Here is a 24,542-nt window from a genome sequence, read left to right on the forward strand (position 1 = left end):
AGTTCAATTGTGCAAACCTGAGTAACAACGTACAAATAAATATATAAAATGTATCTTTGATACTAATGCCGAGATCACTATCGCTCTCTCTATTGGTTTGGTTGTGTCTTCGTCATCCATGCCACCTCAAAAGCATGCATATGTGTTTTTGTTTATAGGGATGGCGTCGGAACGTCTGCCACTTTCTGTGCGTTGTTATGCATCCTTGATCGCGCAGATTGTTCAAATGACGTGGAAGTTTTCCAGGTGTGCAAGAAAATGAGAGCCATCCGTCACGAGGCAATTTCGCATCTAGTATGTAGTATTGTTCTTCCTATTTCCAGAAATATACAAACAAACAGAAAACCCTTGAACGACTTTGATTGAAAAATGTAATGCAAAGCAAAACATTGTCAACGTTTTTCGTGTTATCGGGTTGCATCGATGAAAGTTAACACACAATCATTGCTATAGTGCCTCCGTTTATCAATGACAAATTCTAATCAACAAAAAGTGCATTGCCAAACAGCGTCAACAACAAGAATTCTGACAATAAGGCCCCAGCCACATATAAATACGGATCCTCAAGGATCTACACGGTGATCCGGAGAGATCCGGGATAGTTTCGACCTCGATGAGTGTGGAAGAGCGTTGATATGACTGTACACACGATATCAACACAGCAGCTACACGAATAATGCCCCAGTCACACAGTGCTTTACATTGGGTTACGTCCGTCGCGGATAGATACGAATGAGTGGACGCAGGGTGACGCAGCGTGGACGCGGGCATCCGCAGGGACGTATGTAGACGTAACTGTCCGTAACTCATCCGTAAAGAAACGCAAAATGACGGCGGCAAGCCTGCGAAATTTTGAAATGTTCAAAATTTCGCAGAGGGACTCCACGGATGCAAACTTACGCAAGTAACCGTAACCAAACGTAACTATCCGTAACTATCCGTAACTGAACGTAACTACCCGTAGCTTGGACGCAGACCATCCGCAAAAAGTTTTACCTCCCGTCCGTTTGCATTCGTTTACGTCCACCGTAAGTATCCGAAAATAACCGCAAGTTAACGTATCACAACACTTTCGACGGCTTACGGATATTTGCGGACAGTTACGGATGCTGCGGACGATTACGTCCTTCGACGTTTTCCGTTTTCCACTCGCATGGGAACACAGAGACTCGTGGGAAGCCACACAACTCATGTTGCCAAGCTGCAGCGCATTTACCTGAAGGAATGCTACAACACAGTCGGAGCGGTGGAGAGGCAGAACCGCATGGTCAAATTATGAAATGATCATTTCAGGTGGCACCCATGCCTAGGCCTACTCATGACATCGGCTGTCCCTTGTGCTGAACTTTTTTTGTTGCACTCTTTGAATATGTATTTTTTTTCGAAAAAGGCAATATTTTGGGTAGGGGATGGGGTGACAGCATTTTATTCACTTTTCTGGCCGGGGAAGGTGTGGGACAACGATAACTATATAAAATGAGAACGAATCTAATATAGGTTTTCCCGGCCAATTTCGCATTTTAGCGTAGATGACATGATCGGTAGTTCAATTTTATGATCTCTTCATTCAAATTCATTTTGGAGCATTTAAATTACCTTTCTCCTCATTCTGATTAACACTTTTTCAATTGAAATTCGTAAAACAAGCACCATTTCGTTATTCTTTCATTCAATTTAGAATGATATAGTCACGTGATCATGCTGCACTCGTTCATTCAAATTCATTTTTGGGCATCCAATTTAACATCTTTTGCAGTCAATTTAACACGCATGTTTATGCTTTGGTTCTTTCTTCAGTTTTTTTTTTCAACAAAGTTATTGTTTTGAAAGCGTCATTACATTTCATATTTTCGTACTCATTTTAGAGATTTTGGCAAAAGTTTTTTTTTTTTTCTTCAATGTGTTTAGTGAGTCTTTTAGTTTGAAGATAGTGCATCATGTGGCCACAACTTATCTGGTCGTTGAGCGCTTTATTCTGAGTGTGTCGGCCAGTTCTAGGAAGTCAAGGTTATGATCATCAAATGTTCCTATAATTCTTTTTCTTTCTTCTTGAGAAATACGTCTGTATCTAACTTGTGCTGTCATAACTGTATACTTATAAGAAGATGAAGTTAATCTGTAGTATTGGTACATGTAGGCCTAAAATGACATGTATGAAAGAAAGGGGGCGTTACAGAACAACAAACTCGAGTTATATAGGGTCAAAAATATGATACCTTTACTGCTTAACAGTGCGTGGATGAAACAAAAACGTCACATAGAAATACGCGTTTAAATGCTATTACCTTTCCAAAAAAGAAATAACATGACGTTAATTTGAATGAACATGTTTGGAATTCGACTGTCCATACGCGAAATTGAATGACTGAAATACCCATTTTGAATGCCCGTTTTACAAATTCGAAAGGCACATGTGCAAATTTCATTGATCGAAATGCTAAATTGAACGACCAACTTGCAATTTTGAATGACAGAATGTTCAGTGACGAGGATTTTCGATAAATTGAATGAACCTTTTATCAAATGGACTGACAAAGTGCGAAATTGGCCGGGAAAACCGATTTTCTCTGTAGTCTTACCCACTTTATGCTCCACACACACATACATGTATGTATATATATATATATATATATATATATATATATATATATATTGTAGTTGTTCCGCGTATTGGCAGTACTAGAAATAGCAATAATAAAGTCACAACATAGGAATGCAGGGAATGCATTAATAGCCAATCTTGATTTAATGAATAATCCGAATTTTCGAGGAACCTTCCTCTTCCTCTTCCTCTTCTTCAGGGATGACAGTGCGAATATTCACAATGATTATTCACAATGATTATTCACAATGATTATTAAGAGTGAGGTGTTATAACACCTCAATCTTAATAATCATTGTGAATATTCGCACTGTCATCCCTGAAGAAGAGGAAGGTTCCTCGAAAATTCGGATTATTCATTAAATCAAGATTGGCTATTAATGCATGCCGTGCATTCCTATGTTGTGACTTTATTATTGCTATGTATATATATATATATATATATATATATATATATATATATATATATATTGTACTTGTGTGTCGGAGGGGTGTTTAAAAGTCCCAATGTCTTTTTTTCTGGAAATTTGATAAGCACTGATTTATTATAAAACTCTCCTTAACATAACCCAGTATAAAAGTCATGAATATCGCTGCACAATGACAGCGTAACCACAGTTTGTCTATTCTATGACTGCTTCTCTAATGTTTAACTTATCGATCTATATTGTATTTTATTTGTGGTATAATTATGTTATGTATTCTTTACATTTATGACGCCTAGTCATATATTATTTGAGTTGCACAAATGAAATTACAACTTCAAGTTCAAAATTTCATATACCTTTTATTACTGTAAAGCAAATTATAGGATTACGATTTTTTCACAACTTGTATTATACGCCATTCAATTTCAGTTTCCCCCAGTGTACAATGCAAGGCAGTCCAGTATGCGATAGCCTTGCTGTCATAATACACTGACTTAGCAGGGATCGTCAGAGAAAACCATATTGTCCACAATATAACAATCTGTAGCTATCAGTAACTATCCGAAAATATCCGCAACTCTCCGCAAGTGTTTAAAACTATTATGTGCCAATCCGTAAGAATATCCGCAAGTGGACGCAAGTATTCGCATCTGGTCGTATCTGATCGTATCGCCCGCATTTTTCCCCCGTATGTTTTATACAAATTTTCTGGTGACGGCAAAGGATCCGCGGGAGTCCGCAGAAAAAATGACTTTTTTGGACGTAACGCCGGACGCAGAGTATTATGTGACTGGGGCTTAAAGCCCCAGTCACATAATGCTCTGCGTCCGGCGTTACGTCCAAAAAAGTCATTTCTGTTGCGGACTCCCGCGGATCCTTTGCCGTCAATAGAAAATTTATTCAAAACATACCGAGAAAAAGTGCGGGTGATACGGACAAATACGATCAGATGCGAATACTTGCGTCCACTTGCGGATATTCTTACGAATTGGCACATAATAGTTCTGAACACTTGCGGAGAGTTGCGGATATTTTCGGATAGTTAGGGATAGTTGCAGATTGTTATAGATAATTATGGACAGTATTGTTTTCTGTGACGATCCCGGCTAAGTCAGTGTGTTATGACAGCAAGGTTATCACATAGTGGACTGTCTAACATTGTGCACTGGCATGACTGGGGAAAACTGAAATTCAATTACGTACAATTTGTGAAAAAAAAATGTAATCCTTTAATTTGCTTTGCAATGATAAAAGATATATGAAATTTTGAACTTGAGACTTAAATTTTATTTGTGCAACTCAAATATGAATAAACTTCATAAATGTAAAGAATACATAACATAATTATACCACAAATGTAATACAATATAGATCGATAAGTTAAACATTAGAGTAAGAAAATTATTACTTACAGTAATAGACAAACTGTGGTTACGCTGTCGTTGTGCAGCGATATTCATGACTTATTGGGTTTTGTTAAGGAGATTTTTATAATAAAGTAATGCTTATTAAATTTCCAGAAAAAAAAAAGACATCAAGACATTCAAACACCCCTCCCACACCCAAGCACAATATATATACAAAAATGTAATACACAGTCCATGTAGCGTAAAGTGGGTAAGACTATAGAGAAATACCAAATTCGTTCTCACTTTTTCAAGTTGATTTATTTTCTTTCCATCAAACAAAATAATTAGAAATACAATGAAACACTCGAATACACAGATGTCATGAAATCAGTACCACAATGCGATGAACAGAATAACATTGTAAAAGAGACACAGGTAAATCATCAACAGAGATACAAATAACTGTTACGTCACTGTGGTGAATGCATAAACAATATTGCTGGAAATGGAGGGGACTGCTAAAAAACAGGGCTTGTAGAATGCAGTCCCCTCATACAGAAAAAAATATAGCAAAAAACAACAACAACAACAATTTCCCTTAACGGTAGTAAAAAAAAGACAGAGTAATACACACATACATGCACACATACCAACTCACATTAACAAACACAAAGAGGCTCTCTTGTAAGGAAAGATTGATGAGAGAATAGAAAGATAGTAAGGGAGGTAGGAAGTCCGAGGTGGACCGGGGGGGGGGGGGGGGAGGAGAGGGAAATGGTGGGTCATAACCAGGGCACTGTAGGCAAAGGCTCGCTGATAAACAAAGAGTAGTGAGGTTACCGACGCACAGACGATTTTGAAAATCAAAAGTAAAAAAAGAAATAATTCATTTTGGTGCATACGAAGTTTTTGAATAATTCTTTAACTTTAAAGAAAATGTATTAAGAATTAAAGCTTCTTTTACATTGTTATCAAAAGAATTCCAGAATTTTGGTCCAGAAAAGGAGAATAAAGATTTTGCAAAAACCGTCCTAGTCAAAGGCAAATGATATTCATGGGATTGACGGGTTGGATATGCATGAACAGTTTCATTCTTTAGAACATGGAATCAAACACAAGGGGGAGAGAATGGTTGGTGAGTTTATACATGAATTGTCCTAATTGCAACGATAAAGGTCAAATTTTCAAAATATTATTTTCGTGAAATAAATTATAAGTATGACTTCTCCACGAGTCGTGACAAATGATACGAAGAGCTTTTTTCTGTAATAATAGTATTCTTTCTGTATATTTAGAAAAAGTGTTTCCCCATGCGAGTATACCATAGTTTAAGTAAGGTAGTATCAAAGCAGAATATAACATAAAATGTAAATTTTTGGGAAGATAGAATTTAACTTTGTTTATAATACCTATATTCCCTGAAATAACACGACAAACAGAATCAATATGCAAACCCCAGGTATAGTTTATTGTCCAGAATCAAACCTAGAAATTTCATTGAAGAGACTTCGTCTATGACCGTGTCTTCCAGGAAAACGTTTCTCGGTAGATTTTCTAGCGAATTACTGAACAGCATGCATTTTTTCTTGCAGTTTTTTTTTTTTGCAAATTTATTGACAGTTTGTTCGCTCTTATCCAATGGAGTAACTTCGTTAATTCACAGTTTAAAGTATCATGTGTTAATCGATCAGAATCAGAATCAGATAAAACACATTAGTATCATCCGCAAATAATAAGAAAGAGAGGATGTTTGAAGAATTTGACATATCATTGACATAGAGAATTTTGACATGGACATAGAGAATTTTATATAGTTATCGCTGTCACTCACCTTTCCCGGCCAGAAAAGTGAATGAAATGCTCTCACCCCATCCCCTACATAGAGAATTTTGACATACCATTGACATAGAGAATTTTATATAGTTATCGCTGTCACTCACCTTTCCCGGCCAGAAAAGTGAATAAAATGCTCTCACCCCATCCCCTACATAGAGAATTTTGACATACCATTGACATAGAGAATTTTATATAGTTATCGCTGTCACACACCTTTCCCGACCAGAAAAGTGAATGAAATGCTGTCACCCCTTCCCGTAATCAAAATATTGCCTTTTTGAAAAATATACATTCAAAGAGTGCATGAAAAAAAAAAAAGTTCAGCACCAAGGGTCAACCGATGTCATGAGTATATGGGTGCCACCTAAAATGACCATTTGTGGTAGAAATGTCATAATTTGACCATGCGGTTCTGCCTCTCCACTGCTCCGACTGTATTGTAGCATTCCTTCAGGTAAATGCGCTGCAGCTTGGCAACACGAGTTGTGTGGCTTCCCACGAGTCTCTGTGTTCCAATGCGAGTGGAAAACGGAAAATGTCGAAGGACGTAATCTTCCGCAGCATCCGTAACTGTCCGCAAATATACGTAAGCGGACGAAAGTGTTGATATACGTTAACTTGCGATTACTTTCGGATACTTACGGTGGACGTAAACGAACGCAAACGGACGGGAGGTAAAATTTTTTGCGGATGTTCTGCGTCCAGGCTACGGATAGTTACGTTCAGTTACGGATAATTACGTTTGGTTACGGTTACTTGCGAAAGTCTACATCCGTAGAATCCCTCTGCGAAATTTTGAACATTTCAAAATTTCGCAGGCTTGGCGCCGTCATTTTGCGTTTCTTTACGGATGAGTTACGGACAGTTACGTCTACATACGTCCCTGCGGATGCCTGCGTCCACGCTGCGTCCCCCTGCGTTCACTCATTCGTATCTATCCGCGGCGGACGTAACCCATCGCAAAGCACTGTGTGACTGGGGCATTAGGCCGGAAGAGCGTGGCGTCCACACGGATCAACACGGCAGCTACACGGCAGCCACACGGATCATCCCGGATTGCTCTGCCAACACGGTAATCCCCGGATGACGCCAGATGTTTTTGAACTCCAAAAGTTGCCGTGTTGGTCTCCCGGATGTCCCCGGATCTACACGGACATACACGGATGTCCAAGGATGTCCAAGGCGTCAACACTGATCTCTCCCCGGATCACGCTGGATCAGATCCGGGGTGACCCGGGGTGATCCGGGATGTCTATGTGACTGGGACTTAAAAGCCCAAGTCACATAGATATCCCGGATCACCCAATACGGCAAATTTTCGAGGTCAAAAACATCCGGCGTCATCCGAGGATTGCGTGTAGCTGCCGTGTTGATCCGTGTAGATGCCGTGTTTGTCCGTGTAGACGCCGTGCTCTTCCCGCCTTATCCGTGTAGCTGCCGTGTTTATACCGTGTGTACACTCATACCAACGCTCGTCGAAACTATTCTGGATCTCCCCAGATCTCCCCTGATCTCCCCGCAGTGGCGTTACTACGGGGGGGGGGGGGGGGGGGGCATGGGGGGGGGGGGGGCACGTGCCCCCCCCAATCCGCTGGTAAAAAAAAAAGAAAAAAAAAACCTACCAAAATGGTAATTCAAGGGTTAGTAAACTGCTTTTGAAATCGACATGAAAGGATGATCAAGAAAAAATATATTTTTCTAAGATTTCTTTTCACCATATAATTAAAGAGGTATTATAGTGAAACATTGTTCAAAAAGCCCGGAGACGACAAAAGATTGTGATTCAGTGTGATTCCTGGTTGGCATTTTGAATACAAGCAGGATGTGCGCAGTGTACTCAGAACATCGGAATGGCAAAAAGAGTTGCTGCAATGTTGCGCAATGTGATGTTTGATAGGTTGTACACATTTTGCTATCAAAGCTTGATCATTGATTTTGCAGTGTTGCTTTACATACTAGTCTATATTAAAATGCCTTGCATTGCCAATAATAAGACTTGACCTTGGCTATTTCCTAACTTTTCCATCTAGGCCTATATGAAACACACACACTCACAAACACAAACAAATTAGGGGATGCTCTATAAAGATTAACGTGCAGATTTTGGACATCCTTCTCCCGCTTGGTCACTTCGACGCCCCCTCGCTGGTCATACCTCCCCCAATCATGAACATAAACCGACACCCTTGACTACCAGTGGCGGATCCAGGGGGCGCACCGGGCGCCCCCTCCCTCCAAAGCGAAAAAATATATATGTAGCTACAAACGACAGTTTTTGGACTGTAAAATGTCAAAATTTTCAAGCTCGCTCGCTTCGCTCGCTCGCATTTAATCGTTATGCAATTCTCCTGATGCTGCTGTCAGTAATTGCCAGCAGTTGCGCCCGGTGCGTCCCCTCCCCTTAATTTCCAAAGCGAAAAAATATAGCTACAAACGGCAGTTTTGGGACTGTAAAATGTCAAAATTTTCAAGCTCGCTCGCTTCGCTCGCTCGCACTTAATCGTTATGAAATTCTCCTGATGTTGCTGTCAGTAATTGCCAGCAGTTGTGCCCGGTGCGCCCAGGCCCTCTCCTTAATTTCCAAAGCGAAAAATATAGCTAAAAACGGCAGTTTTGGGACTGTAAAATGTCAAAATTTTCAAGCTCACTCGCTTCGCTCGCTCACATTTAATCGCTATGCAATTCTCCTGATGTCGCTGTCAGTAATTGCCAGCAGCTGCGCCCGGTGCGCCCCCTCCCCTTAATTTCCAAAGCGAAAAAATATATCTAAAAACGGCAGTTTTGGGACTATAAAATGTCAAAATTTTCAAGCTCGCTCGCATTTAATCGTTATGCAATTCTCCTGATGTTGCTGTCAGTAATTGCCAGCAGTTGCGCCCGATGCGCCCCTCCCCTTAATTTCCAAAGCGAAAAAATATACCTAAAAACGGCAGTTTTGGGAACATAAAATGTCAAAATGTTCAAGCTCGCTCGCTTCGCTCGCTCGCATTTAACCGTTATATGCCATTCTCCTGATATTACTGCCAGTAATTGCCAGCAGTTGCACCCGGTGCGCCCCCCCCCCCGCCTGAATTTCCACAGCGAAAAACTATAGCTACAAACGGCAGTTTGGGGACGGTAAAATGTCAACATTTTCAAGCTCGCTCGCTTCGCTCGCTCGCATTTAATCGTTATGCCATTCTCCTGATGTTACTGCCAGCAACTGCCAGCAGTATTAGGTTGCGCCCGGTGCAACCCCCTTAATTTCCAAAGCAAATATATATATATATATATATATATGCATATATATATATACATATATATGTATATACATTATATATATATATATATATATATATATATATACATACATATATTATTATATATAGCTACAAACGGCAGTTTGGGGACTGTAAAATGTCAACATTTTCAAGCTCGCTCGCTCCGCTCGCTCGCATTTAATTGTTACGTTATGCAATTCTGATGTTGCTGCCATGAGGTGCCCCCCCCCCCAATGTCTTGACCCACGGTACGCCACTGTCTCCCCGGATCACCGAGTGGATCCTTGAGCATCCGTGTTTATATGTGACTGGGGGGGGGGGCATAAAGAACCCTTGTTATTCTGGTTGTACTTCTTTTAGATATTTATTGAATTTTGTTTAAATTGCAAAAAGAAAAAAATGTTACGGTGACACATATCAAGTATAAGAATATGTGGCCTGGAAGTTACATAATTGACCACAATCAACTTTACATTCACGAATATGTTTGGCAATCACTAGACCTACTGCATAAAATATTTGAATATCTGAAGCATTAAAGAAAGAATGAATCAAATTTCGGAAGTTTAAGATTAAAGTAAAGAACTGATGCAATCAGTCTATAAGTACTCTTACATTAAAGGAGAAGTATGGGCTACTAAAGAATGAAGTATGAAAAGAACGAGTAATTATTTATGAGAACAGTAAAGTAAAGATTCATGACAAATTAGGGGACTTATACAATTGTATCTTCACAAGACAATTCTTGAACAGTCGATATGAAATATGCAAATGATTGAGATGATGATGTTGCTGCTTTCCAACTTGCTTTGTAGTTGTTATAGAAAACCTTGAGATTTCCAGATTGATTTGTATTTTTTTTTTTCAAATGCCATCATTTCCCAGTCTCAAATCATGGTATATCTGAGTTATCATCATTTTTAAGTTGTTTTACGATGTTATGACTTGTTATTGTCTGCTTTGTGTACACGAACAAGGGAAAATTGTCAGGTAATTGGCATCATGAGCTCACTCATTTGTTTTATAATTTCCATCAAGGGTTTGAGAACTGATTTGTAAAAATTAGCAAGTCTCTATGTTCTAAAAACTTCCTAAATGCTTTTGAGACTTAAATCAAAGTTTCACTTATGTGCTTATATACAGCTTTACTCTTTCTTTTCAGACTAAATTGTAACTTTATCAGAATTATCCTTTATTCTGCCTCTTCATTGTTGAATATACGTGTATTATTATTATTATTATTATTATTATCATTATTAGTGTTATTATTATTATCATTATTATTATTATTATTATTATTATTATTATTATTATTATCTTTATTGTGTTTGTATTCGATTTTTCCCGACTAATCAGTGCCAGTATCAACTGCTGTACGACGTTCTTCAGGAGTATCTAAATTCCTTCGAGATCTACGAGAATTGCAGGGGCTGAAATGACGCAACAACGACAACAACCATCCATCGAAGTTGTCTGGGACGTTGCTCCTTTAGAGGGGCTTGCAGAGTTCAAGGAACTACACGGTGATCCTGAGAGATCCGGGGAGATCCGGGATAGTTTCGACCTCGATGGAGTGTGGACGAGCGTTGATATGACTGTACACACGATATTAGTTATTCATATCCACGAGAATGGGGAAAAGGATGATGTCAATAACTACAGAACCGTGTCGTTGTTCACTTCGATTTCTTAAAAGAAAATAAAATACAGAATGTAAATATCGGAACTCTGAAATTCTTTTTTAAACGATATTTTCAAATTTCTAATTTGGATTTAGAAAAGAAGTTACAAAAGCCACAAGAACCTTGTTGAGAAATTTACACATGACCTATATTGTGTACTCGAAACATTTTCACATACAATGGACATCTTCCCCTGGACTTCTCCAAGGCTTTTAACCATGATATCCTTTTCTCAAAATAATATCCAGTTTCGGTTCCCTTGGAAACGCCTTGCAGCGGTTCGCGAATTACCAATTACCAATACCAATCCAACAGATCCCACCATATAATGTACCACTTGTCAATGGCTTCGATTCCAAATGAATACAGTTTAATGTGGTATTCCACAAGGAAGCTTTCTTGGTCCATTGTTATTCATAATTTACATCAATGATTTTCATATCCTCAGACAAACTCTCATTTAAGTTTACATTATTCGCGGATGACCCCAACCTTGTTTCTTTCACCCTGACCCATATTTTGATAACAACAATATCCATATAATAATGAGTAAAAATGTTAAACAATGGCATCACGCAAAATAACTCGTCACTAGATATCGAAAAGACTTTTTTTTTGGTTTTGTTTAGCAACTCTGTTCATTGACTTCGAGGCAATATTTGTTGCTCATGCTACTCCCTAAGGTGCGATCACACATCGCCGGTTTAGATGGCGATTCATGGCGGTTCGGCAATTCTCCGTGCTCCGCCAAAGACCGTGTTCACACCGTACATAAACCCTGGTCATCCGTCACTCATCCGCCATAAACCCCAAGAACCGCGGAGAACCGCCAGAAAAATTAAACATGTTTAATTTTTCGTGGCGGTCTTATACACGATTTGAAATGGACCGTGTTCAAAACGCCGTTCACCGTGTAAGGAACGGCATCCTCCGTGTTTGCACCGCAAGATCCGTGATAATTACGTGTTAACAACGCCATAACTTTTCCTACAAATCAAATGTTGAACATAAAAGAGCAAGAAAAAATGAAAAAAAAAAAGCAAAGGTGAACCCTTAATACAAGCTCGGGTAAATATATTGATTTTTAAAGTTTCAACATATATATATATATATATATATTTATATATATATATATATAATATTTTTACACATAGAGTAACAAAGAAAGTTTAAGTTGGTAGGTATGTTGAATAGTACAGTTACTGTACATTAAAATGTGTGTTCATTTTGTTAAAGCTTAACAGCTTAAAAAGATGGCCAGCTACGTGATCCTGTAAGATATACACAGAAGACTTATGTAAATATTTTGAGTTCTGCTTTCATAATTATTAGTATGTGCGCCTTTTTGTAAAACTACATGTTGATACAGATATGTTGAAACTTAAGAGAGTAGAGGGAAAAGACATGTTGAAACTTGAAAAAAAAATTACACCATTATTATACTGTATTATGTTACGTGAACCTGTAAATAAACAGGACACTATGTATATACATGGCATTCTTCTTTGATGTATATGTCTTTTTATTGACTATAATTCCTAGAGATATGTGAAAACTTAGTTTAGAAAGAGAAATAGAAGAGATGTTGAAACAAGCAAGTACTAGAAAATTACTTGATATATAAACCTGCAAATGAGCAGGAAACTTTGTAAACTATGTTGGAGTCTGCTTTAAGATGTATCTCTTTTTAATGATTGTTCGTACAGATATTTTAAAAGTTAAAAGAGAGAGAGAAAAAACCATGTTGAAAATTAAAGACAGTTGCTTTTGCATCACTTATGTCAAACTGTAAATACACAACGTTTTGCAATTTTTTTTGTAAAATTTTGTTTGCCTAACAAAGCAAAACGATCCATGTTGTAACCCATTCAAGACGGGTGAAAGGGCTCTGATTGCATCCAACTACAGTGGCTTGCTATGGACTCCTCCACCTTTCCGGGAGATCCGTGTTACCACCGCGCAAATCCGCTTTAGCGACGTGCTCAAAACGTGTTGAGAACGTAGTCACAACGCGCTTAAGTGCTTTCCGCCATCGTTGGGACGCGGTTCACGGCGGTTTGAGAACCGCCATGAACCGCCATCTAAACCGGCGATGTGTGATCGCCCTGTAGAAAACGTTTCTTTTATGTTCATGCGTTTGTGGTTCTTGAAAACAGACTTTCAAGAAATTGCCATATCTATGATATGTGCAGAATCATTAGGTGCAAATACAGGTTAAAATAATATCCTCCTTCATCTGCATCAATGACACTTTACTCAAGCTGTTATTATTACCGTAATACAATTATGGAATCCTTGCCTTTGGCAATGTTTATCAGATATTGGTAAAAAAATCTTTTATTGCAAAATATGGGGCTAAGAACTTTTTCATGATTGCATCCAACTACAGTGGCTTGGTATGGACTCCTCCACCTTTCCGGGAGATCCGTGTTACCACCGCGCAAATCCGCGTTAGCGACGTGCTCAAAACGTGTTGAGAACGTAGTCACAACGCGTTTAAGTGCTTTCGGCCATCGTTGGGACGCGGTTCACGTCGGTTTGAGAGCCGCTATGAACCGTCATCTAAACCGGTGATGTGTGATCGCCCTGTAGAAAACGTTTCTTTTATGTTCATACGTTTGTGTTTCTTGAAAACAGACTTTCAAGAAATTGCCATGTCTATGATATGTGCAGAATCATTAGGTGCAAATACAGGTTAAAATGATATCCTCCTTCATCTGCATCAATGACACTTTACTCAAGCTGTTATTATTACCGTAATACAATTATAGAATCCTTGCCTTGGGCAATGTTTATCAGATATTGGTAAAAAAATCTTTTATTGCAAAATATGGAGCTCAGATCTGTTTCATGACCTCATTGTCCGTACACAGTGATGCTTTGTTTATGGGGTTCGATGGATGGACGTGTTCACAGACCTCTCTCCCTTGCTTCTCTGCCTCTTCTCCTTTTTCTTTGCCTTCGTTCTGTTCCATTGTGTAGCTGTGTTATTTCTTTCTGCTATACATCTGGATATTGCGTCATTTGATCACGTGCGAATTATTTTTTTCTTTTATGTTTGTGTTGCGTGTGTGTGATCACTTGTGTGTGTTTGTATATTAGTATCGTTGCCATTGTCACTAAATTATCCTATAATACACGGCTGCTCAACGAATAGTGCTTGTACATGTGCCGTAGAGATGAATATTTATTTGTATGGGTTCTACATTTTACAGGGATGGTAAAGTTTTGCGAGAAAATCAGAAACCTCATATGAAAAATAAAAGAACATTCTAAGAGGAATTCAAAGTTTTATGAGAATCGGTTTTGAAATGGCTGAGATATCCAAAAACAAAGTAAAACAAAGTGGTCCTAATAAAAGGTGGGTTTCTCCTTTTATTATGACTTTTTTGTTTTTGGATATCTCAGCCATTTCAAAATCAATTTTCATCCAATAAACTTTGAAATTCTGTCAGAAATTGATGCCCTTTCATATTTCATAAGAGGTTTCTATTATTTCACACCATAATTGGAAACCAGCAGCTCCATTTCTACCAAAACCATCTCTCTAAAACAAACACTAGCAATATAGTATCTTTTCCTTTTAATTTCACCCGCGACAAGTACATCAGTTATGAAATGCTCTACATATAAATAGACAATGATATTCATGACATTTGCTTAACGTTTTCGAGTGATCCGCATTTTATGATATCCGCTTTTCAGTTATAGATCACTTTGTTCCATAGATATATCTTTTTGCCTCAATTATTACAATGTATGCAATGTTTCTATTTGTTTATTATTTTTTATTGAACTCGTGATAATGTCTTTCTTACAAATTGTTAACAATATGATTTATCAAGTGTGCACTCCGTATATATATTACTATTATGTTGGATGAAAATAAAGCACAATTGAATTGAATTTTTATACTTTGATTTAAAAACACAGTGAGTGGATAGCTTATGATGAATTATTACACAAACTGTATGCAGATGTCGATTAGTTTACTTAAAGCAAATGATAACAGCCTTGAGTCCTGGTCCTTTCGAGCAATCAGTGAGTAACTCACATTTACAGTCAGTCAGACCAGGAGAGAAATAAGCAACGGAGACGGGTTCATTAGAGATCGAGCTGGTTTTCATTCTCACCAGAGATGGCGACATGCAAATGGACAACAATGACTGGGGCAAATAATAATAATGATAATAATAATGAACGATGTTGATGATAATAATGATAATGATAATGACAGTAATAATAATAATAATAATAATGATAATAATAATAATAATAATAATAATAATAATAATAATAATAATAATAATAATAATAATACGAAGAAGAAGAAGGAGAAGAAGAAGAAAAATTCCCGTACAAATGTGTGAACAAAAGACGCATTTATTTTCACATTATGCAAAACTAAGTTTACATTCAGCAAGAGCTCTGCAAACGTGAGCTCGGAAAGGATAGCTTGCATATATACGGATATACGAAGACATAATTTGCAGAATTACGATCCGATGAAACTTGTGTAAAATAGAACCAGACATGAGAAGCAATGGTTGTTTGAATCTTTAGTCAACTCTGTAGACACCATAATCGTTCTGGTTTTGAAGAAATCACTTTCGTTGTTGTTTGTGTACGACATTGTGATGGGGGGGGGGGGACTCTTCATTTCAAAGCATCAGTTTTAGCTGGGAAAGTCCTTTACATCGTAACACTCAGCTATGAAGTTCAAGTACGTTTTCTCAATTCTTCCTCAATCTATATATAGCACGCATAACTTCAAGTGTGGAAGTTGTTTGGACAATTTTCTTTGAAGAGGTTTCATCATCTATGAGAACTTTCGTAGCCATTCAAACGGTTATACTGCTTTGAATAGTGTCATCCATGCTTGAAAAAGAGAAATAGCTCTGGTTTGGTCTTGTTTCTACTTCCATATTGTTGCAGTAAATCACAGTTTCGGTTACTTGTTCACAGTAAGGGACTTTCAGAACACACATTCGCCATTTACTTTTCAACAATAATCGCATTGTAGTTGCATGTAATGATACATTGTAGATTGCGAACGATAGGGCCTAATTATGATACTACATCAGAAAAAAAGGCCCGGTTAGTTCTGTAATTGTGTTGCAGGATTTGTTTATGATAATCAGAATGTTACACATTATTTGAGGGCATTATACAACGTTTTGATCAACAATGATTATTGACTCACCTTATTGTGGAACAGAAGAATGCATAGTGCATCTTACTGTCTTAGTTGTACAAAATTAAGATCTGTAGGGGAAAGTGGTATAATATACAGCCTATTTACGTGCCCGAGAATGTCTTCAATGAATGCTTTATCAAAGAATATGAATCATGACGTTTACAATAAAACGGCAGGAAGAGGTTGAGAAAAAAAAAAAAGAGCTCTGGTAATTGTCTTGACACGGTCTGTGTATACAGACACACAACTATAACAAGTATTCAAAAACACTTGTTATTTAACACCAAAAAATAGAGAACGAAACTGACTCATTAACTAAACAACGCTCAAAAATATCCATGTCATTATTGGCAATCATTTTCAGGCTGTTAGATGGCGTGATTATTCTGGATGTTATTCAGGAATTGTTCGTGAAGATGGGTTTATGAAAGCAAGGAAATGTCCTGTGTGACTTACTTAAAATATCAAAGGAATCTCAAATGGACCAGTGAACTGTCAATGAGTTATAACTGAGGTTCTTGCTCATCCCCATATATAGTTCTTCATCTGATGAGAGCGGTTTGTGCAGTGTTTCCAAATCAGAAAGCAGACAAGCATGTGCAAATTGGCGTGTAATTATAGTGGAAAGCTGATGATCTTGTATTACTTTTAAGATCTCATCATACTAAAGAAGATTCGCTCTGAGTGGGCATCAGATTTATAAAAAATTGCTTTTAATAACTACAAGATAAGACACTTCCACTCCTGCTGCATCAAAGAGACATACTGGGCTACTCCAGTGAGATTTGTATAGTCATACAGATAAGGCATCTCTACGAACAAATGGTATCATTAGTGCGTTGCGATGCGCCTCTTCAACAAACGTACTTCACTTCTTGATTATAACTGATTCTATACAGGAAGTGATAGGCATATTTCAAGCGCTTTACTGTGAAGTGGTTCATCCGGCTTCATGTCTTTTGCAGAAGAGCAAATATCTGGATAAGCAGATGTCTCTTCGATAACTCGCAAACAAAAATCCTTCGACTTCCTTTGAAATGATTCTCTAGATGAGAAGGAGGGAAAAAGGAGAGCACCACCCTGAAACCTGACAGACCCATGTAATTAGGTGCATGTCACGAGTACGACACGAACGAGTATACAGCCCACGAGCTTGACACTAGGCAAATAAGGCCATGAGTCCAATACTGGGCAAACAAGCCCCACGAGTCGGACACTATATTATGCAAATAGGCAAAAAGGGCCCATGAGTCCGACACTATAGGAAAACAAGGAATAGTCTGGCATCCAGATCATCTACTCATACTACTTTGCTTCCCAGAATATCAACGTCAAAAGAAGTACGACAGAACAGAAGTTGCAGGTTCAGCTAAATGGTCGTGCCGCGACTTCGTCGCCGCAGGGGAAGCATTTCGTTGAAGGGACTACGCAGTTGGCAAAGGTCTCATATAGGCCTCGTTGGCCTTTTTTGCCTAGTGTCTGACTAGTGGACCTTTCTTTGCCTACTTTCAGGCTCGTGGCCTTATTTGCCTATGAGTGTCGAGCTCTAGAGAATGTATGACTCTTTGGTTAATTGTATCACTAATCTGGAGCTCGTGGATCGTATGATTCGTGGGATGACCCCTATAAAAAGTGCATTTTCTTATGGTGATATTATGACTTTGCGAAAGTGAATTGCTCTTTAGTTACTCTGGTAGTCTCAATATCAATGTATGCTATTATAATGGTATAACTTTGGCCCCCGGTTCGAACATTATATGCAATTACCATTGTCATACCATTGTCATCACTGTTATTGTTATTGGCAGTTCGACTCTAAAAATATATGATATAAAAAGAATAACAAAAATATTTCAATATACATTATGCTAATTCCTTTATACATCAAGAGAGTACGCAGGAATCCTCTCCCCCTCTGAAGAAGGAAGTGCCCGTGGTAGTATAATGAGCCTCATGAAATATTTCCTTTATATTTGGCTCTATTTTTACAAGATTTTCTACAGTGCGCACTGCTAATCTTCCAGTCAATATTGTAAATCTACATATCGAGACACGCAACATTTCAGGTGCGGTGCAATTAAGAAGTAACTTATGGAATAAAACAAACCAAAAAAAAAAAAACAAACAAACAAAAACAAAACAAAACCTGGTATTGTCTTATTGGGGCTCTTGTGAATTTAAACTGTGTTCAATGATTTTTTTTAAAATGTACATTGATATATCCCATATTATTCATGCAGACTTCCTTATCAACGCTTTTGCAAGTCTTGTTTAAGCCAAATTTGTATAAAATTTTAAGTTCTTCCTCATGCCTTGGTGACCTTTCCAGATAACTGAATGTAGACATTGCCTTGTTTTGTTTCCCTCCCTTTCTTTGTCATGCCTATCTTTAGTTTTATTTTCTGCCTGTTCCGTCCCTGCCTTTGTTCTTGTCCTTGCCATAATGCTTTTTTATTTGCTGATTATTTCGCCTGATATCAGGATATCAAAATTGAATACCAGGAGTCCTTGACGGATCTTGCGATGCCCTCACCTTCTAGAGTAATTCACAAATTTTACAAGCTATGCTTTTATTGTGATTCCTCTTTCCCATGTAGAGTTATAAAGAAAGATTGTTTTGCTTATTTGTTTATTTATCCAAACCAGAGTTGATATCATTATAATAATTATATTCATGTTTTGTTGAAACTTACGTGATTCAAAGTTCCTTTAATTGAATATTATGTACTCACGTAAGCGTTATGTATATTACTTTGTATTACTTTATATGGAAATAAAATCATTTGAATTGATTTGAACTGAATAATGTTAACAGCAGTTTAGATAGTATGGTAAAGTCCAACGGCGTACTTATGTTCTTTTATCTGATTGCAGTACACGTTTAATGATCTACTTCGATCTACTTCAAAGGCGAAGACACCCAAAAAGAAAGAAAGAAAAAACAAACAAACAAACATACAACAGAAGGAGAAGGAAGTAAGAAAATGTACCAAACCTACATGGCATATGTGTTCTTTCAATGTCTGGGTCATCGAAACGAACAATGATGACATGTTAGAGGGTGTGTACAGTTCTGGTCGAGGTGAGGATTTAGCTTTTAACGTCTTGCGAGATATTCAGAAGCCACTCTATGAGATGTCAAAGAGCATGCAGTTCTAAGGGGCATCAAAAGTTTATTCGATGAAAATCGGTTTTGAAATGGCCGAGATATCCAAAAACAAGGTGAAACAAAGAGATCCTAATAAAGTTGTGGCGTGTCGCCTTTTATCATTAACACTTTTTTGGATATCTCAGCCATTTGAAAACCAATTATCATCAAATAAACGTTGAATCCTTCTTAAAATTACATGCTCTTTCATATTTCATAAGATTTTTTTCATTATCTCACTTAGGAATGTTCAAAACATGAATCCCCACCTCAACCAGTACTGTACAGTCCCTTTAAGCCCTCCAAAGGCATTCTCACAGATAAAGCCTCGCACAAGGAAGTATTTATTCACTATGCCATGACTACTCGAAACATGATGTCTTTTATCTCTGATCAAATTACACTTACACGACCTCTGTAAACGGGGGACGGGCATAGACTCAAAAGTTTTGATCTCTGCGTTCTCTTTCTGCAAGAAGTATAGTAGCTTTAGGACTTTCTTGGGGCTTATTGTCCCACGAATGTGATCTTCTTTCACTGGGGCCTATATCACCTGGCCACAAAGATGGATCTGACGAAAGATTGGCGTTGTGTCTGGACTCTCGTCTTTCTTGTCACACTCTTCGCCTGTGTGTTATCGGGTGAGCTGGCTTTATCATATACATACTGCAATGTAAAAAAGTTGTGTAGCTTTATCGTATACATTAGTAGAAATCTACAGACCTTTTTGAAATGTCTTAAGCCGAAGAAAAATAAAAGCTGTGAGCGAACATCACTTCGTCATGTGCAAATTAGGAAACAGTAAAAGCAGCAACGAGCTAAGCAAGCAATCATCACGTTTCGATCAATTCAGAAAACCAGTTAGAATATACTGTTCATGTGAGCATAACAATTTCGATGTTACTTGCATATGTTTTGATGTCAAACAATTCCTGTATTCACGTCAACAGTGTATATCATGTTTTGATTAAAACAATAACATTGAATCAAATGTTGAGAATCTCAGCAGAAAGAAAATCTACTTAAAATTATGATTTAATTGTTGAGAAACTTCAGAAATATCCCAAGCAGTATCTTTTGAATAGTATCCTGTGAAAGTATCTCTTATAATCTAAAGATTGAAAAAAAAAATATATACACGTATCATACAACATTGTCATAACAAGCGAGAAAAGAAACTACTCTATGATTACTTGGTTTTAAAAAAGCAACATCGAACAAACTTTGGCAGAAGTTTCTTTAACGCCTGACAATCTGAAAGACTGTCAGGGAATTTACAATTTTATGTTTTAACTAAATATATCAATCAAAATTAAGGCCCAAGTTCACCTTGCGATGATTGCAACTCATAGTCGGTGGCGCAATTTCCACCAATTTCCATCTGACACTATTCGGTTAACTTGGGAGCTGTCCGGCTACCACCATGGTAAATTCAATAACTATAAGTTGCAATTATTATGACGTGCGAGATGATGTACAAATTGGATGATGAGATAAGGAATTTCACCGCCTATAATGGCTCACAGGTCTCTGCTGATCTACATGCAATTCCTCACCTACTTCTCACCTGATGGTGATATTCAATTTGAAAAGGATAGAACTGCATTGTTCTTGTCGCATTGTTTTAAAGCTCTCGTATTATTTTGTAGGCAGTGAGTACTTTCTAAAGCGAAATAGATAATGTAAACCAAGAAAAAACAGATTGTTTTTTAATAATGAATCAATCATACAACAGGTTATCATTCGAATGACAGCAGACTTAAGATGCAATAAATAATTGTAGAATCATGATTTTTTTTTACCCTTTTACCCCAGCTGTGATATCAATTACAGATCTACACATTAGGCGTACTTGCCGGAAAGACAACCACAAACTCTGCAATAGCTTTGTTCAAAGCAGTGTTCCAGAATTCTTGTCTTCGGTCGATACTTAAGTAACCACAGTCCTCCCTAGTAGAGCTCATTGGTATTCAGAAAAGCACAATCTATTTCTTTTTTTTTTCTTCGAGTGTCATTTTGCATGAAGACGATTCCTCATCTTTTATGTATATGTAATTCTTGCCAGCATCACATGATGTCATAAGTGATGCTCGTATTTTTTTTTCTGTTTTTTTTTTCTGAACTCTCGTCTGCAGATCAAATAAATATTCTTCTCCAATATATCATTCCTCACTTTATTTTGTCATTCCCAAGTTTTTGTATATGTCACATCAATCATTGTTAAGTTCGTTGAAAGCAAACTCTCCTATTAGCAAAAAATCCCATACAATGCAGAATTATTCAAAATGTCCATTTGGGAGGGCAAGGAACCTGCGGACAGAACATCAACGAGGCCTAAACACGAATGAATTCAGCCGTTAATAGTGCAAACATCTCATGAGATTATACTCATATATATATATAGCATACTTTATTTCAATTGCAAATTAAAGCATGTGATGAATATTCCTAGGATACTACCTGCCCACAGGCAGGTAAGTACAAGGAAAGAAATACAGTGGACCCGGTCCATCACACCACAATTGACAGTTACACAAATATATACATGTATACAAGTACACTTACACACAAATATGATACATGAACAGCTGTTTCAGGACGAAAAGAAAAAAAAACCGCTAAAATGAACTTATATCAGCATAAATTTAACCTAAGAAACACACACACACACACACACACAAATAACTCTAATCATTCGTTCAATTATACTAATCTACCGAAATTCACTACCGATGAATTGCATTAAATCCACCCAACATAATCGTAATTATTTCACATCCAATATTATAGAAAAAACGGGAAAATATACATAATGATAAATACATAATGCAAAATATAGATAATATGAATATACATAATTAACAATACAAAGGGGGAAGATCAAAATGGACATAGCCGACCCACAAATAATTACTTTATATAAACATATGATATACATATAGTATTCCTCTCACCTCTGTGGTATAATTCATAGTGATGACGATGATGATAACGATGGTAATGATGATGGTGATTATGATGATGATGACAATATTGATGAAAATGATGATGACAATGTTGATGTTGATGATGATTATGATAGTGGCGATGAGGAAGAGGATGAGTCTAAGATGCCAGCAAACCACCAAATCTTAACCTTTGCAATCTTTAGGTTCATCTCATTTCAACCCTCTTAAACTTTTGCCTCTGTTTTATTGTTTCTATTTGGCATATTTAACAAAAGAATATCATTATGAATAAATATGTTCAATTTTACAGGAAAAAAACATGTAATTCTTTAAGCCTTCTGAAGGAGTTGGGTCATGTACTGTAAAGATGCCTGAGGAAAAAAAAAATGTACTGCAAATTCTTAATACAAAATACAAAAAATCAAAGAAAAAATCCAGGTATGAAAACTTCCCCAAATACAATACATAAAGCAAAACAACACTTAACTAATTATCTCTGACAATTTATGCCAAAACAATTCATCAGAATTTAAGATATGTAATCTTTTCACAGTACCTATACAATACAAAATCCATTCGTCGTCATTGCAGATATAAGACACATTTATAACAGAATAATATCTAATTATCCTGTTTTCTCAAGAATTGAATAACAAATCATTTACCACTTTCATTTCACCTATAGTGTCATTAAGATGTTGCTGTCGTATTATTAATCGTGAGTATCAATTGGTGACACTGTAGATACTTGGTGCATTTTACTCCAGTTGGATAAGGCACAAGGGCACGTGGAGAAAGTTTATGGAGGCAAAAATAATATCTCTATGCAGAGTTAGAGAAAGGACTTAAGTGCATATATATTTTCATGAACATGTTTTTAAATATTTCAATAAGTATGCTTTCAGGGATTTTTTTTTAATGGATGTAGATTGTCTAATGGTCGGAATTGATGCAGCAACTGTGAAGGTCCATCCAATCACCAGCTAGATTTCGGGTCATTGGGTATGAGCTGAGTTAAAGGTTGTAATTTAAGGATTTAAACTTTCTACAAGAGGTGTATCCAGTTAACATGGTTTGACATTCAGATATATGTTTCTTGAAGTCTTGTTATTGTGAGATTTATACACACATCTTAAAAAATTTAAAGATCATCAGCTGTTGGAAAGGTAGCCAAGCAGTGAAAGAAATAAAAGAAAAAGGTGAGGGGGATAACTTTGCCCAGCTATAAACACAAAACGAGCAGCCAAATTTTGCAGGCTCTGATTTACGTGAGATTAGGTCTTTCGATTTATGTAGGTATTGACTATACTGTTTCAGACAATGGACAGGCTCTGTTCTCTCTTGGTTGGGATTTAGCATTGTGTCGAATTGCCTTTTTTTTTTATACCGTAACATATGGTCGAGTACATTACAAAGTTTACTAGGAGCTATGATTCATGTGCTTTGGTAATGATTAAAGTGAATATATTCACAAAGTATTGGGTCACTTACCAAACGAATATCGATGCATCAACTCTGTCGTCAACCATGAATGTTAAAATCTAAGCTAATGACACTTTGAGATAATGATCCGGAGAAGGTTACAAAATAGCTTGTCATATTTTGCAGACGGGAATACATTTCGACCTATATGGTATAAAAGGTTGGAATCTTAAAAGAAATGTGAGTAAAACTTCTACCATAATTATTTGATCTTGGCGAATGATTCGGTGACCTCTCCACCATTCAATCCACTGTCAGAATACATAAGCCCTATCTCCAAACAAACACGAAACTAAGCCAGCCACACTACTGGTAGTTATAATGATCTTGCCCTTTTAGTATAACCATTGGCGAGACGTTTGTGTTTTCAGCAAGCGATAACGCGAAATGTAGCTACATGATCAAATACCATCACGTGATTACTGTAGTATGTGCGATTATATTGTATGTTTGCAGTCCTTCGAACCGGCTACAAACACTTTCCCTTAGTTTCGTTGGAAGACTAAGCATCTGACTACAATTGAAGGCTCGATAACTTTTTCCAATTAACCCTATGTGTATAATGATAGCGAAAGGAAGAACACTTTGGGACAGCAGTATTGAGAACGTT

The 24,542-nt window shown here is 37.2% G+C and overlaps 2 protein-coding genes across 2 annotated transcripts in view; both read left to right on the top strand.

Moving 5' to 3' along the window:
* LOC140236487 (uncharacterized) overlaps positions 1–10,909 on the top strand; it is a 42,192-nt gene extending 31,283 nt beyond the window's left edge. Inside the window, exons 27-28 of the mRNA XM_072316410.1 lie at positions 159–294; positions 10,832–10,909. Of these exons, the coding sequence (XP_072172511.1) occupies positions 159–294; positions 10,832–10,909 (214 nt within the window). The remainder of the gene's footprint in view (positions 1–158; positions 295–10,831) is intronic.
* A 1-nt stretch (position 10,910) lies between these two features.
* The window catches only part of LOC140236488 (uncharacterized), a 49,128-nt gene continuing 35,496 nt past the window's right edge, over positions 10,911–24,542 (top strand). Inside the window, exons 1-2 of the mRNA XM_072316411.1 lie at positions 10,911–11,048; positions 13,547–13,607. Of these exons, the coding sequence (XP_072172512.1) occupies positions 10,911–11,048; positions 13,547–13,607 (199 nt within the window). The remainder of the gene's footprint in view (positions 11,049–13,546; positions 13,608–24,542) is intronic.

The sequence above is a fragment of the Diadema setosum genome, chromosome 13, assembly GCF_964275005.1.
Source record: "Diadema setosum chromosome 13, eeDiaSeto1, whole genome shotgun sequence".
NCBI lineage: Eukaryota > Metazoa > Echinodermata > Echinoidea > Diadematoida > Diadematidae > Diadema > Diadema setosum.